A 17054-nucleotide genomic window follows, 5' to 3' on the forward strand; every position below is an offset into this window, starting at 1 on the left:
AGGGAAACTGAGGCCTGGAAGTGAAGCAAGTGCCCAGGACACCGCGGGTGGCGCTGCGTCTGGAGAAGTCTAAAGGTGACCATGGGTCGCTTCTGCTGGCTCCTGGCCTGTTTCCTAGGCTGTAAGCAAAGGACATCCATCGGTTCTTTGGGTTCATATTGGAACCCGAGGGTCAGAACTCTCAGGCCTGCCAACAGCCCCAGCCCAGGCTCAAGAGACCTCGGAGACACCGATTCAGACCCCAAGGGGATTCCTTCTGTGAGGGAAGGGGTTGTCATCATCACCCTGCCTCTGTCCCCCGCCCTTTCCAGGACAGTACTGCCGGGAAACAAAGAGAAGAGTGCTGGGCGGGGCAGGGTGCGGAGGAGGGGCAAGGCCGGCCAGATCGATGCGAGAGAAACTAGATCACTGCCTGTGGAGGGGGCGGAGGCGCGCGCGCCTGGCTCTCAGCCACTTCCACACAGGCACTCTCAGGAGCCCAGCCAGGTCGCCTTTGGTGTTGTCTGCTGGAAGAGGAGCGCCACTGGGCTGAAGTCTGAAAAATGGCTGTAGAATCTAGCTGATTAAGTGTGGACCAAGGCGTTCCCGGTCTGGGTGCACAAACATCACTGAATGGGGAGGTTATAGGGCTGGCTCTACTCTTTAATCTGCGGCAACAAATGACGTAAATAATACTCTAATAAACTCCTACACATCCCTCAAAGCCCAGCTTCACAGTACCCCTTCCCAAGAACCTAACTGGTCCCATGATCCAAACCCAGGCTCTGTCTCTGGTCTCCTGCTGCCAGGGGCCCCCATTTGCCCCATCTGAACCGAATGAGGTTTGCAAAGTTGTTTAGTGCTTTCTTTGCGGCGTGGTTAGAAGTGCTAAATAAACCAATGTGCACAATGCTAACCGCTGTTGACGGAGGAATGATTTATTGGCAAGCAACTCTAAAGGGTGGGGTGAGAAGGGCAGAGACTGCAGGGCCACCTCCAGGAGAGTTCTCCGGCCTCATCTGCAGAAACCCAAGCGGCCTGGACACTGAATTCTAGGACACACGGCTCCATGTCCAGCCAGGGAAAGGGACACTTCTCCCTGGCCTGGTCTGACCTGGGAAGGAGGCTCAACCTCACCCTCTATGGAGACTTGGGTCACAGGCCCCAGGGACAGAAAGATCAGGTGGCCTCAAAGGACCTCGGACTGAAGACGGGGAGGGAGGCACCTCCTCTGTTCCACTCTGAGGAAACGGCCCAGGAGAGGCCCCGGCTGCCTGTGCCCTGCAGCTGTCAGCATTTGGTGTCCCCTACCATGGTGGATGCCCGCTTTGAGTGACGGATGCCCATGGTATATGCCGGGGCCCGGGCCCGGTTAACAGTGACCTGTTCTGGGTTGTGGGTACCAGGACCAGGTGTGTCCTCCAGGGGCCGTGGTGTCCGAGGTCTCCCCAGTATGCTGAAGGCCGGCCTACGCTGCCGGTAGGTGTTGGGGTCCGGACTCTCATACTGCCCAGGGCCTGGAATCTCTGAAGGATCCTGAGGGGGACGTGCAGGGGGTGTGCGGCCCACAACTGTGTAGCTGGGACTGCTGGGTTTGATAAAGATCTGCGATCCCCAGAGGGGTGGCATGGTGTAGGCATTGGGGGCAGGAACAGAGGTGTCTGGAGGCTTCTGTCGGAGGCGAGAGCCCAGAGTGAAAGCTGGGGCATTCCGCTGGCGTACTGGGGGTGCCTTCTCTGGGCTGTAGGCCCCAGGTCCTGGTGTCACCTCCAGACCTGGAGAGTGAATGAGCATAGGCACAAGATGGAGGCCTCACCTGACCAAAGACCTGCACCAGAGACCATGCAGAGCCAGACTCTCGGGGCAGCCGCATTCTTCACACATGCATTCTTTCCCTGATACTCCCATGTTCACTCTCCAATTTCCACCCTTTCTCCAACCACACCACAGCCCAGCCAGCCCCCTCCTGCTTCCCACACTCACTCTAGGGCCCCACAACCACCTGAATTATCCTCTCTGAAAACCCAGCACCCTGAGATGGACCCCCTAGGTGGGCCTGAGTCCACCAGGAAATTCAGGAAGGCAGAGATGTCTAAGCTGCTTCTTCCCTGCATTTGAATCTGCATTGGAGTGTTTAAAGAGCTGGGGCGGAGCTGGGCATGGTGGCGCACGCCTTCAATCCCAGCACTTGGGAGGCAGAGGCAGGCGGATTTCTGACTTCGAGGCCAGCCTGGTCTACAAAGTGAGCTCCAGGACAGCCAGGGCTATACAGAGAAACCCTGTCTCGAAGAAGAAAAAAAAAAAAAGAGCTGGGGCAGGCAGTGAGGGAGCTGAGCAGAGCCATGGAGCACGGGGATGAGTGAGAAGGTGAGTAGGAAGGTGATGGGATGCATGGAGGGGAGGGAGGGAAGGACGGAGAGGAGGGTGGGTAGATGGACATAGAATGAATGGATGGCTGAGTGAATGGGAAGATAGACTTATGGATAGATGAATGTGTGGACAGGTGGATGGACTTATGAATGAGTGGATGCATGAGAATATGAGTTGGTAGGTTGGTGGATGGATGGGTGGATGGACGGGTAGGTGGGTGGGTGGATGGATGGGTGGATGGATGGGTGGGTGGATGGATGGGTGGGTGGATGGATGGGTAGGTGGGTGGGTGGATGGATGGGTGGATGGATGGGTGGGTGGATGGATGGGTGGGTGGATGGATGGGTGGGTGGATGGATGGATGGATGGATGGATGGATGGGTGGATGGATGGACGAGTGGATGGATGGGTGGGTGGGTGGGTGGATGGATGGGTGGATGAATGGGTGGGTGGATGGATGGGTGGGTGGATGGATGGGTGGGTGGGTGGGTGGATGGGTGGGTGGATGGATGGATGGGTGGATGGATGGATGGATGGATGGATGGACGGGTGGATGGACGGGTGGGTGGGTGGGTGGGTGGATGGGTGGGTGGATGGATGGATGGATGGGTGGATGGGTGGGTGGATGGGTGGGTGGATAGATGGGTGGATGGATGGGTGGGTGGATGGGTGGATGGACGGGTGGATGGACGGGTAGGTGGATGGATGGGTGGATGGATGGGTGGGTGGACGGGTGGGTGGACGGGTGGGTGGACGGGTGGGTGGGTGGATGGGTGGGTGGATGCGTGGGTGGATGGGTGGGTGGATGGATGGGTGGATGGATGGATGGGTGGATGGATGGATGGGTGGATGGATGGGTGGGTGGGTGGATGGATGGGTGGATGGATGGATGGACGGGTAGATGGATGGGTGGATGGGTGGGTGGGTGGACGGGTGGGTGGATGGATGGACGGATGGATGGACGGGTGGACGGATGGATGGATGGATGGATGGATGGATGGATGGATGGATGGGTGGATGGATGGGTGGGTGGGTGGATGGATGGGTAGATGGGTGGGTGGGTGGATGGATGGGTGGGTGGGTGGATGGATGGATGGTTGGGTGGATGGGTGGATGGATAGATGGGTGGATGGGTGGGCAGATGGATGGGTGGGTGGGTTGGGTAGGTTGGTGGATGGGTAGATGGATGGATAGGTGGGTAGATGAATGACTGCATAGATAGATGGTGAGTGGATTGATAGATGGATGGATGAGTATATGAATTGGTGAGTGTGTGGATGGATTAATAAATTGGTAGATAAGAGGATTAATAACATGGCAGAGAATAAAATCGAGTATCTGAACAATCCCCCCAGAACCACCCAGCAGGGTTGTTAGCAAAAGGGGAGGAAACCAGGCCTCCCTGCCCTTCAGCTGGGGGAGAGGGGTTGCCACATTGTCACCTCAGCGCAAGGCCTGAGGACTGGAGTTATGACTGTTCATCTGAAAAATCCAAAGGTTTTTATCACTGCAAACACATTCGTTCTCAGAGCTCAGTGGTGCAGGAGAGGAGTGTTCCCCAAGCTCCCAAGAGGCTGTTTCTCAGCACACACATCACATACTCACCTCTGACCTTGGCCCGGCCCTGCATGGAGTAGGCAGGGGGACAGCTACGGCCAAAGCGAGTAACTTTCGGGTCCAAGAAGTAGACAGGTCCTGGGCTGGAATCCTGGAGAGGTGCTGGGAAAAGGAGCCAGAGTCCCAAAGGTACCCTGAGGTAAGGCCTCCCCGGATCCGACCCAAAAGACCCAGAGCCTCCCGAGAGCCTGAAGCATCTCAGCCTGGGGCCACAGCCTCAGAAGTGCTGATCAAGCAGGGGGACTGTGGTGGGGCATGCCAATCCCAGCAGGACCTGGGCTCACAGGGTGTCACCTTCAATCACCCTTGAGGCGGATCAGCCTGCCTGACCCACATTTTCACATCAACAGGGAAGGAAGAGGTTACTGATGCCACAGCTGGTCACCATGTTTGTGTGGACATGGAGCCCATGCCCTCACAAATTACTTTGGCTCTCGCCCTGACTATGCTTCCAGCCCACCATGTCTGGCCTGATCACTGGTTGTTGAACTTTAGGCACACTAGCATGTTGAGGGCAAACATGAGTTCAGTAGGCATGGAGAGTGTTGGTGGGCCCATGCTGAGTCTCTCTCAAAGCCTCAGTGAGTCTAAGGATGTGCATAGGTACCACCTAGGTGTAGGCTTCTGTGCAAAGACACACAAGCAGGGTTTGAACACACAGTAGCCACCCCACCACCTCTATGGTGGTCACTAATGTTAAGCAATGACCCTCAGAAACACCCCACACCTCCGTTTGACTGACAAGAATTTGTTTCCAGCCCTTCTCTAGCTCAGAGCTAGTCTAAATGACTGGCAGGATAGGAGGGGTGTTGGGTCACAGTCACCAGTATGCGCTGGGTCACACACAAGAAGACGCCTGTCCCTCAGCACCTCAGCTTGCATGGACTAACTACCCATTTTCCCACACAGCCCTGTAGTAAGAAAACCCAGCTTGCCCATCAAGATGTGTCCCACCCCAACCTGCAGGCTGCACCTGGTGTATCCTTCTCCTAGGATCTTCTTTACCAAACATTTTTAAAATATATTTTTGTTTTGTTATGTTTTGTTATGTTTATGTTTTGTTTTGTTTTGTTTTGTTTTGTTTTGTTTAGGGGGATGGGCAGAGTCTCTCTATTATGTGTCTCTGGCTGGTTCACTATGTAGACCAGGCTGGCCTTGAACTCAGAGATCTACCTGCCTCTCTCTCCTGATTGCTGGTACTAAAAGGTGTTCACTGCCCAGCAAACACTTTTTTTTTAATTATATGTGTCTCTAAAGGAGGTTTTATGTATGTACGTCTATCCAGCCCTATCCCACCAGGATCTCACCTTACTGAGCCCAGATCCCACTGCCCACTCTGGGCCCTTACCTGACCCAGCTTGGTTAGAGTCTCAGTAGATTCCCCAGGCTTCTGTCTCATGGCCTCTAAGTGTCTACAGCAGCCCCTAGCCCAGACAGCCTCCGTCCAGCCCAATGGGGCCTCAGAGCACCTTTAGGACCAGGCACTGAGATGTTGGCTGGTCTGTTCAGCCAGCATCACTGAGAACACAAGGCTGGCTGTGGGGCTTAGATGTCACACACTGTAGAAGGTCAGAGGTCAGGGGGAGGCCCCAGGGCATGCTCACCAGCTCCTCTGCCTGCCACTAAAGACCGCCCCATGCTCAGGATAACAAATGTGTTTGTACATTTTATCTGATACGTTCTGGACACCAAGCAGGACTATGGCTTTCTTCTTCTTCTAAATCAAGCCCAAAGCTTTACACACTGTAGGCAAGTGTTCTACCCATCCTGCACCCTAGCCACCCAATACTGGTTGACACATCAGGTATCTGACCAGATGTTGTGGTCCCAGAACTGGGTGTGTTATGTGGGTGGGGTGGGTGGCGGCAGGAAGATCAGGAGTTCAAAGTCAGCCTGAACTGCATGAGAAGGCTTTCCAGATGTGGCCCCGCCTGCCCTGTCTGGCTCACCTCACTCTGAGGCTTACTTAAGAGAGACTCTGGAGGCTTGGGGAGGTACCCTGTACCCCTTAGCTGGTCTTACCTTCACTGGGCCTCCGAGCGAGGGAGTAGGCAGGACTGGCTGCCTTGGTACAATCGTGATTGACATAGCCAACGGTGGACGGAAGAACATACAAGCCAGGTCCGGAGCCTGAGACCCAAAGACCAGATCAGGGGTAGTGCTTGAAACCCAGAGGGGCTAGGTAGAGTCCCACCCTGCACCCTAACCACCTCTATGTCTGAGTAGAGAAAATGTCCAGAAGGACTCGGTGACACCCGAATTGTGAGCTAATCATGAATCATTGCGAGTGTGGAGACTTGGAAAACAGAGGCCCTGGAAGATAGGCTAACACAGAATAGAAAGAGGCTGGGAGCAAGAACCATCCCTGGTGGGGAAACTGAGACTAGGAACAGAGAAGCTACCATGAGTGGAAAACAAGCCAGAGCAGAGAGACCATCGCAAGAGAGGAAACCAGGGCCAGAGTGTAGAGACCACTGCAGCTAGAGAAACTGAGGCCAGAGTCATAGACACCATCAAGAGAGGGAAACTGAAGTCAGAGTAGAGAGATCACGGGTTGTGTGGGTGAACAGGGAAAGTGAGCCCAGGACAGAGAGATTGTTCTAGAGGGGAAACTGAGGCCAGTCACAGAGAAACACCACCTCAGAGATGGGGAGATGGAACATGGTATAGATCTGTCCCCACTGTCCATTGTAGGATGGGAAACTGAGGCTGCAGCCTGCAGCCTGTACAAATGCCACCCCTCGACACCCAGCCTCAGCCCCTTCACACACTCCATGGCTCTGCAGTCCCCCACATGCACCATTCCTCTAACTCCCTCCCTCAGGTTCTGCTACACTGTGTTCATCCTGTCCCCCTAGAGGGCCAGCAGATCCCACAGGGGACATATGGGCCTGCCTACAGATAATGCCTCTACTAAATAGCCCAGGAGCCCCAGTAGGGAGACAGAAGGAGCCCTCCCCAAGGCCAGCACAAACCATTCTCCAAGGTGGCAATTCCACAGGATTTTCTCAGCCCGGTCTCCGGAATGTGTCCATCAGCCACCCGCCGGGCCAGGGGTACTGTGGTCAGCCTAGCCTCTGGGTCGCAGCTGAGGGTCCCCATGGTGAACAGGACCTCGTGTGGGTTCCTGTGTCCTGCTACTCTGGTGCCACAAGCCAGGCACTGTCCCCAATCCTCACAGCTCAGCTGGTGTTGGCAGAAGCCTGGCCTCACCACACCCTCCCCACCACACAGACGGCCCCTTGTCCCCTAAGCAAGGATCTCAGGGCCTGGCCAGAGCCAAGCTGGTCGGCCGGACGCTGGCCTGGAAGTGGAGCTGAGATCAAGTGTCAGCCAGGTGGCTGGATGGTCCAGGAAAGACTCCAGTATCAGCCGAACAGGTCCCCAGGGAGTCGGCTGAGCTGGGCCACGGGGCCAGAGCAGGCCCTAGGGATCCAGGACTGCAAACAGGACACCTGAAGGAACATGGATGAGGGGAGCAAAGCCTCATTTCCACAGAGCCCAGGGTTGTGGACGGCATGTCCCCAACTCAGTCGGGTGCTCATTGGCACCAGCTTTCCTTCATCAGCAAACATGTACTGAGCACCTGATACATCCCAGATTCTGTTCAGAGTGGCGTGAATAGAACAGGAACAGACTGGTAAAGGGCGGGTGTTCTTGGGGTGGGGAAAGAAGCTAAACAATAAATTTAATAGATTGTTCTGGTATGAACCAGCCTGAAAAAGATGACCATGTCAGGGTAAGAGACCAGCTCTGCAAAGGCCCTGAGGCAGGGCTGAGGACAGAGCAGGCCAGGAAAATCCTGTTTTCACCTTTGCCAAAGGCTACCACCGTGTCCCCACTAGAGAGCTCTGGGAAGAGTGGCAGAATGAAACTCAGATATTTCTTCCAGTTTGTTTTTTAATGTAGTGACTCGGGGGGTAGGGGGGAGGGTTGGTGTTTTGTGCTCTGTTTTGTTTGAGACAAGGACTCACAATGTAGCCCAGGTTGATGTTGGACTCCTGGTCCTCCTGCCTCTGCCTTCCCTGTGCTATGACTGCATTCAGGAGGTGACTAAGAGCTCCCTCCTTTGGTCACAGACAACGGATGCTGACATGATTAAGATTCTCAGAGTCCCTCGGAAACATACCAAAAGGCCTGAGCCCTGGGCACTCCAACAAATTTCACATCAGCCATTTTGGATTCTAGCCCCTGACTCCTGTGGATCCCTAAAGCTGGGATCCAGGAGTCTCAGAGGGTCCCACAAGCCCAACATGCATGTCCTTGTCCTCTTGACTTACCCTATTCAGCTCCACCCTGGTCACATGGGATTAAATGGCTGGTCCTGACACACACACACACACACACACACACACACACACAACATCCGACCCTTCAACTCCAGATCCTCCCACTGTTAAGGATTCCTTAGTCACTCAACCAGCTGGAGTGGCTCACAGCTCACTCCTCAGTTACCTGGACCCTCAGCCCACCAGCTCCCATCATGCAATACTCTGCTCTAGACCACATCAGTCTGGGCAGCAAGGAGTAAAGACCTGTGTCCTGTACTATGACAGAAACCTAGGCAAATATACTGGTGTCTTTCTACAATGTCAGAAGTTACCAAATAGCAATGAATTCACAAAGTCCAATATGTCAGTGACAGCAATTTGTGGCACAATCCGCCAACCTCAGAAGCCTGACATTGTCTTTCACATCACACAGCACACCAAGAATGCACCTATATGACTGTATGCACTATAGAGGATCTACAGAACAGATACAAGTTAAAGAGGCTGTCACACCATTCAAGGGGTTTGGGGAGCTGAGAAAGAGTCTGCATTGGGAAGATAATGAACCAGAAAGGGACAGTTTGGGGCTGATGGGGTCAGGGTTAGAAGGTGAAGTTGCTGCCTTCTGCCACAAGGTGAAAGACCAATGAAGTGGAAACTTTTGGTTTCTTTGGAAAGTCAGTTGTATCAGATGGTGTTTCACTGGGGCAAACACATGGAGGAGGGTTTTCCTGAAGCAGACACAGGTGAAAGGATGTTCTGCTAAAGCAAGCACCTGAAAGGACGTGTGATGAGGGATTCTTTGCTAACAACACGCAGGTCATCGCCTTACATTTCGTAGCTGAGCTCCGTTTGTCCTGACTCCATAGAGACACCACCTCTGGCGGGTGATGAGCTAGATGGGAGGTTAGAGCATTTAAGAACTGTTATTAAAAATAGGGTTGAGAAAAACGTAAGCTACAGACCAAGCTGGGAATGCAATAGGGAAATGGAGATTCAAATCCTGGACCAGATGGACAAACAAGTGGATTGACAACCAATCTAATAGGCAGTGTCCGAGAGGGGAACGGAACTGAGCCCATGCACCAGAGACAGCTAGGGAGTCCTCGGCTTGTTGGTCCTTGACACACACACCAGGTGATGAGTAGGCATGGGGCCATTACCCCACAGTGTCCATCAGTTTATGAGATTCTTATGCGATCCTTGGTCACATGTGTCTGGTAAATTCTTGGTCCCGTTTTACCTGGTATGACTTTGATATATATGTCCATGGATGCCCCACACCTCGATAAACATAGAGTGGCTCCCTTTGAAGTACCAGAAGTATGTCACACCAACCATGTATCACCCACATAGACGGTGCGGCTTCGGGGTCCACCCAGGGGCTGTGGTAAGTCTCCTCCCTCAGAATAAAGTCAAAGGCTAGATGAAGGCAGAGTCACCTAGAGCGACGCACAGTCCTGATGTCTGTAATTCACGCAGGTAGCCTTATCTGTTCCCATTCTAGCTCCAAAATAATTGACACAGAGACCTGGGTTTTGGTTTGGTTTGGTTTGGTGTTTTGGTTGTTGTTGTTGTTGTTGTTGTTGTTTAGATTCATTTATCCAACGTTCTGCCTGCATATATGCCTGCACAGCCAGAAAAGGGTACCAGACCTTATTATAGATAGTTATGAGCCACCATGTGGTTGCTGGGAATTGAACTCAAGACCTTTGGAAGAGCAGCCAATGCTCTAAGCCATCTCTCCAGTCCAAGACCTGTATTTTTATTGATAAGCTGCAAGTCTAAACTGAGCACGTTTTGAGCTATTCTAACCCTCTAAGGCAGCTAATGACCAGATCAATGCCCCATTGCTTGCCGTCTGGCCTTGCCCTGGCTCACTCTATCCATGGGTCCTTATGGGTGACCTCTCATTGTGACCTCATGGAGAATCCTTTGACAACCTGCTCGTCACTACTCCTGGGCCCTCTTCCTGACCACCTCTTCTCTCTCTTCCTTTCTACCTGGGACCCCTGGCTGGGATCAGAGTTCAGCCTTCCTATCCCCTCTGCCCAATCATAGGTTGATCAGCTCTTGATTAACCAATCAGAGATAATTGGAAAGCATTCTATACACAATAGAGATGCTTCAGTAATCATGGCAATGCTGATATCCTGACTGTCACCAGAACTCTGGGCACAGAAATCAGCATCTGAGCTGGACATGGACAGGGTGGTGCACTTCTCTAATCCCAGCACTCTGAGTTCAAGGCCAGCCTGGTCTACACATCGAGACCAGGAAGTCAGGAGGGTTGGTTACACTGAGAAATTCTGTCAGGGGAGGGGGGCCGTATTCAGCATCAACCTCCAACACTGTGTCAGGGAAATTTTACTGTCTTATACAGTATGGAGTAACTTAGGATAGAGCACCTGGACATCCCCCACCATCCCCCACCATCCCCCACCATCCATCCCACCTTCCTACAACCAAAACCCTACATTGGCCAAAACCAGTAAAAAAATAAATAAATAAATAAATAAATAATAAATAAAAAGGCAGGAAGATAGAACCCCTGACATCAGCCATAGACCCAGAGCCAGGCAGAGAGGGACTAGGCCTGAGACATTCTCTCAAACCCATCCAAGTCCATTTCCTGGGCCCAGGCCACCAGACAGCCTGTGAAAGCCTTGATGGCTGGTGGATTCCAAAGCCCACGGCACAGCTCTCACTACTACCCTCTGGTGGACGAAACGAGAACAGGCACAAGCAAGGCTGTGCAGGTCTGTGAAGAGATGCTAGGAAGGAAAGATGATGATAACATGAGGTGAAGACAGATAAAATCAGATAAGGGATGGATAATCGGAAGATAGTGGGGGATGGGGAGGTCGGTGGGGGATGGTGGAAGATGATGGGGGATAACGGGGGATGGTGGGAGATAGTGGAGGATGGTGGGGGATGGGGAGAATGGTATGAAGAGGTGGGAGGTCATGGGTATATTCTGGCCACTCAGCACTGTTGATGGACTCTCATCCTATGCTTAGTGACATCATCATTTCTTCCCTTTCTCTCTAGCTCTTATAGGCTTTCCTCATCTTGTTGAGTCCCTTATACATGTCACCCCTCAGAGGCCTTTCCTTGAGCTATGTTTCTGCCATAGCAGCTGCAACAAGTCATTTGATGGCTTCAAACAAAGTTGTCTCCTCTGTCTCCCTGTGTCAGGTGGGAGTAACTGGCTCCCACTTAAGACTCTATAGACCATCCATGTCTCATCACATGCCTCTCATCCCTCAGCCTGAGGCACTGTCCTCTCAGAACCAGAATCTGTCTGACTCATCATCCTTCAAGACAGTGGTGAGGGTCTCAGGTCAAAGACTTCAAGGAAGCAGGAACCCTTGGAGCATCTGGTCCTGTGCAGCCTGATGGAGAGTGGTATATTGTTAGAGATTGATTCAATCAGGAATTGTACTGGCTGGTTTTGTGTGTCAACTGGACACAAGCTGGAGTTATCACAGAGAAAGGAGCTTTAGTTGAGGAAATGCCTCCATGAGATCCAGCTGTGGGGCATTTTCTCAATTAGTGATCAATGGGGGAAGGCCCATTGTGGGTGGTGCCATCCCTGGGCTGGTAGTCTTGGGTTCTATAAGAAAGCAAGCTGAGCAAGCCAGGGGAAGCAAGCCAGTAAGAAACATCCCTCCATGGCCTTTGCATCAGCTCCTGCTTCTTGACCTGCTTGAGTTCCTGTCCTGACTTCCTTTAGTGATGAACAGTGGTTTGGAAGTGTAAGCTGAATAAACCCTTCCTTCCCCAACTTGGTTCTCGGTCATGATGTTTGTGCAGGAATAGATACCGTGACTAAGACAGGAATCTATATGTCCAAACGCTAAAGGTCCTTGTCCCCAATTGTTTTTTGATTGATTAATAAATCAGCTAATGACTGAGCAAAGGGAGATGGGCGGGACCCTTAGAGTTGCTCGGGCTAGGATGCAGGGGGGAGGAAAAAGGAATCATGAAGCAGTTCGAGATGGATGGACATAGGAGCTGCAGGAGATAAAGCCAGCCAGTATGTGAGAATTTGGATGGGTGGACACTGCCCACTTCCTCATTTGGGCCTAGGGTAGCAGGGGAAGGTTTCAGAGTGCCCAACCTTTAAGGTAGTCAAGACATTTTTTGGTTGGTTGGTTGGTTGGTTTTTCGAGACAGGGTTTCTCTGTGTAGCCCTGATGTCCTGGAACTCACTCTGTAGACCACGCTGGGCTTGAACTCAGAAATCCACCTGGCTCTGCCTCCCAAGTGCTGGGATTAAAGGCATGCACTACCACTGCCCGGCAAGCCAAGGCATTTTAAAATTAACAGCTCTGTGTGTGTGTGTGTGTGTGTTCCATTCTCAAATCCAGATAACTCCTGTTTGAGTGCTCATGTGCAACCCACCAGAAGGTAATGTGTCCTAATTAGGGTTTCTATTGCTGTGATAAACACTTAGACTAAAAGCAGCTTAGGGAGGTGTGTTGGTCTGAATGAGAATGCACCCCCCCATAGATTTATATATTCAAATGCTTTGTCCCTACTTGATGGAACTGTTTCAGAATGATTAAGAGGTGTGGCCTTGTTGGAGAAGGTGTGTCACTGGGGGTATACTTGGAGGTTTTAAAAGGCCACACCAGATCCAGTCTCTCTCTGTCTCCAACTTGTGGATCAGATACAGGCTCTCAGCTCCTTCTCCAGCACCATGCCTGCCTCCCTGCTGCCAAGCTCCCTGCCATGGTGGTCATGGGCTCATGACTCTGTGAGCAAGTCCCCAGTAAATGCTTCCTTTTGTAAGTAGCTTTGGTCATGCTGTCTCTTCCCAGCAACAGAACAGTAAGCCAAGACAGAAGCTGGTACCAGAAGTGGGGTATTGCTGTGACAACCCTGACCATGTTGTTTGTTGGTAGAGCGTGAACTTTGGGACACTGAATAGTGTCCAGTTGAATGCTGTGAGTAGGAGCCTGGACGACAGCAGTCCTAAGAGCACCATGACCAAGGGAGGCCCAGCTCAGAGGTGTCAGAGGGCAACAATACCAGTGGCTAAGTCAGAGGCTATTGTTTTGATATTTAGCAAAGAAAACCTACCTGAAGCCAGGTGGTGGTGGTGCACACCTTTAATCCCAGCACTCAGGAGGCAGAGGCAGGCAGATTTCTGAATTCGAGGCCAGCCTGGTCTACAAAGTGAGTTCCAGGACAGCCAGGGCTGCACAGAGAAACCCTGTCTCGAAAAAAAAAAAAAAGGAAAAAGAAAAAAGAAAGAAAACCTACCTGAAGCTAAATTGAAGAGTTTTGGACTCTTCAGTGTTGCTGAAAGAGGAGATTTCAAGACAGCCTGGTATTGACTGGGATATGTGGGTTTTAATAATCACTCTTATGCAGATCAAAACAGTGAAAAAGAGCAATCAAGGAAAAAATAAATACAAAATGTACAGTTTGAGGAGAAAAAGAGCATCCAGGAGTGTGAGGTTGAAGCCAAGCCTTGTGCTCAGAGATGAAAGGTTTAAAGAAAAGCCTGGTGCTACACAGAATAAAGGGAGTGGTGCCTTCAGGACAAGACCCCACCCAGCTAATCCTGCAACCTGTGTTAAAAAAAAAAAAAAGATTCTGCAAATATAATTCAAGGAGGTGAGTTGGTTTAGCAGAACTGAAGTGGAAACTTCTGGTTTCTTTGGAAAGTCGGTTGTGCTGGATGGTGTTTCACTGGGGCAAACACGTGGAGAAGGGTTTTCCTGAAGCAGACACAGGTGAAAGGATGTTCTGCTAAAGCAAGCACCTGAAAGGACGCGTGATGAGGGATTCTTTGCTGACAACACGTGTGTATTAGTTCCCCTTACATGCATTGTTAAGCTTCATTGCTGTGACTCCACAGACGGAAACACCAAAAACCTCCTGGTGGGTCTGGTGGTGGCTTCTCGCCACTTCTGCAGACAGAGTGACGTCAGCTGACACAGACTCACCTGGCTGAGTATGTTCAGTTCTGTTGTTTCTGTGCCCCTGCCCTGTGAGGACAACAACAGCTCACAGCCTGCCCTCCAGGACACCTTGAGCTGTCCCTCACCTTCCTAGTACTGTTCATCTTGTCCCCTGTCCCAAAATCAGTCCCACTGGCACGGACTCACGCAGCCGGGCAGTTGCCCTCTGGCTTTATGCCATGGTAACTCTAACAGTCCTGCCCCAGCTGGGCGCCTGTCTCTTCCCTCCCAGAAAGAGCTGCCATTCACACAGGTCAGAACTGGTTCTCTTGCTTTGCTGAGGGATCCGGTCTCAGGTTCAGAACACCCTGTTTCGACAAAACAGGACATGAACCTTTCAAGAAATGAAAGGCTCACATGCTAAGAACCTGTGGCCTCTGAAGAGGGGGTTCCAGTAGACTCAATTGGGTCCATAAAAATCTTTCCTTCCCTTTCTGGCAGCCCCTCCATTTTCCTGCTCTTCGAGAACACACCAGAAATCTAGCCATCATAGCTTTGGTCCTAGCCTTGCCTTCTCCTGGTGTGCCTCTTCTCCCCTCCCACAAGCCTCTGCTTGGCTCTTCCCATATGAAGAACTTTCCTGAACCCAGACTACCTTACAGTTCACCGAATACTGATTCACCCAAGCTCCTGTGCTCCAGGCTGGAATCAAGCGGTGGCTTAATCCTGGAGCGCCCCCAAAAGACCCTTGAGCTCCAGCAAGGGGAGGTGGTGGACACTTTAAGGACTGGGCTTGGGCAGAGGTCCAAAGGTCACTGATATTGTGCCCTAAAATAGCTGTGGGACTCCTCCTTGCTCTCTGTCTGTTGTGGTCTTGTTTTGTTTTTAAGATAAGGTCTTATGATTTTGCTTTGTTTTGTGTTGTTTGTTTGGATTGGTTGGGTGGTTGGTTGGTTTTCGGGAGAAGACAGTTTGGAACAGGGCTTCTTTGTCCTAGAACTCATTTTGTAGACCATGGTGGCCTTGAACTCAGTCTCCTTCCTCTGCCTCCCAAGTGCTGAGATCAAAGTCGTGTGCCTCCGTACCCTGCTGACAGTATCTTATGATTAAGCCCAGGTTAGGCTCAACTTCAATTCTCCTGCCTCAACCCGCTGAGCCCTGGGATGACGACTGAACACAGGGATACAGCTGAGCGCTGAGATAATAGCTGAGCGCTGGGATGATGGCTGATCGCGGGGATGACTACTGAGCGCTGGGATAACAGTGCGCACCACTATTCCCAGCTCTCACTCTCATTTGTTTCTTGACTGAGAGGTGAACAGGATGCTCCCCTACACACATCCTGCTTCCCCTCAAACTCATTGATCATGATCTGAACTCCCAAAGCTGTGAATCAAAAGAAGCCACTTCCCAGGTGTTACAGTAATAGAAAATGGACTCCTCCAAGCTCAGACTCCTTTCCCTAGAACGGAAACTCCAAGAGAAAGGGTGTGACTCTGGGATAGAGCCCATGCCTAGAATCCTCCAATGAGGAGCTGGGCGCATTGCTGGGGGGTGGGGGGGGGTTGGAGCCCCGCCTAGAATCCCCCAGTGACAGGCACAGGACATGGTCAGGAGTGGAGTCCCTTGTTAGAATCCCCCAGTAAGGGGTGGGGTGTTGGAGGATAGTAGAGTGTTTCACTATGACACATGATGCCCTCAGTTAACCCCCAGAGCCTTCTCTGCCACTTAACGCACAGAACCTAAGTTCCTTGGGCTAGGGGTCTCTGTAGTACTTACAACAACACATATAGAGTATTGCTCAGAAAATTCATACTGAGTTACTGATGGTTTTTTACCCTAGTAAACTACTCTCATTCTCCAGGACCTCAGGGCTCTGGCACAAATTATCGTATCAAACAGGACCCTGGTGTCCAGTACCATCATGTCTGTTTCCAGACACACCCAGCAAACCTTAAACAAAACATTGCCTTTGCATGCAGTGGTCCTCGCATGCATCAGAGGAATCAGGAGGTGAAGGCAGAAGAAGGATTGAGTTTGAGAACAGTCTGGGCTACAAAGTGAGTTCCTGGCCAGCCTAGGTTATAAAAATTCAATAAGTGAAACATCAGATTTCCCCAGCATCTTCATCCCAAGCAAGAAAGTGAGGCACTTGACTCCATCCTGGCAACAAGACCTGCTGCTTAGCAACCTTGTCATCATAATCTCAGCCCCTAGTAACAGGACCATAACTTTGGTAATAGAATCCAGACACAAGGAAATTGAACCCATCTCCTAGCAACAGAACCCCAAACCTAGCAACATGCAGCCAGCCCCTAGCAACAAGACCTTAGGTTGAGCAGCAGGTCTCCACCCTTGGCAACACGGTCCCTGCCCCAAGCAACAGGATCCCAAATCTTGGTAACATGGTCCCAGACCTTAGCAACAGAATTCTAGCCTAGCAACCCAGTCACAGCCCCTAGCAACAGGATCCTAGCCTAACAACATCATCCCTGCCCCTAGCAACAGGATCCCATCCTAGCAACATGGTCCCAGCCAATGGTGCCAACAGAGACAAATCCTATGATGACAACACATATCCCTGCACAGGGAGACCATGAGTGCATCCCTAGCCTCTAGGGTCTCCATTCTGGCACTGGCCAAAGCCCCCTAAGCGAGATTTGTGATTGACAGGGAAATGAGAACCACACTTCCCTCAGCTCCAAAGCCCCCTACAGCCCTGAGAATGCTAAGGACTGAACATTCACGTACCTGGCTTCCATAGCTTGGTGGGCTACAGACACAGTCCGCTGCATAATGGGGATTGGAGTTCATCTATGGGAGTAACATGGGACTCCAGAGAACTGTGGACTTAGCTGAGAGCAGGAAGGGCTAAGCTCGTATGGGTGGGGTGAAGCATGGA

General features: G+C 51.7%; 1 protein-coding gene across 1 annotated transcript; it reads right to left on the reverse strand.

Moving 5' to 3' along the window:
* Positions 1-900: 900 nt before the first annotated feature.
* Positions 901-7113, reverse strand: Odf3l2 (outer dense fiber of sperm tails 3-like 2). The gene is made up of 4 exons (NM_001033473.2): positions 6942-7113; positions 5989-6096; positions 3955-4068; positions 901-1754 (listed from the first exon to the last, which is right to left on the reverse strand). Exons 1-4 carry the CDS (start codon positions 7066-7068, stop codon positions 1270-1272), a joined length of 834 nt encoding a protein of 277 aa, NP_001028645.1. The 5' UTR covers positions 7069-7113; the 3' UTR covers positions 901-1269.
* Between the last annotated feature and the right edge of the window lie 9941 nt (positions 7114-17054).

The sequence above is a fragment of the Mus musculus genome, chromosome 10 (assembly GCF_000001635.26).
Source record: "Mus musculus strain C57BL/6J chromosome 10, GRCm38.p6 C57BL/6J".
In the NCBI taxonomy this organism is placed as follows: domain Eukaryota; kingdom Metazoa; phylum Chordata; class Mammalia; order Rodentia; family Muridae; genus Mus; species Mus musculus.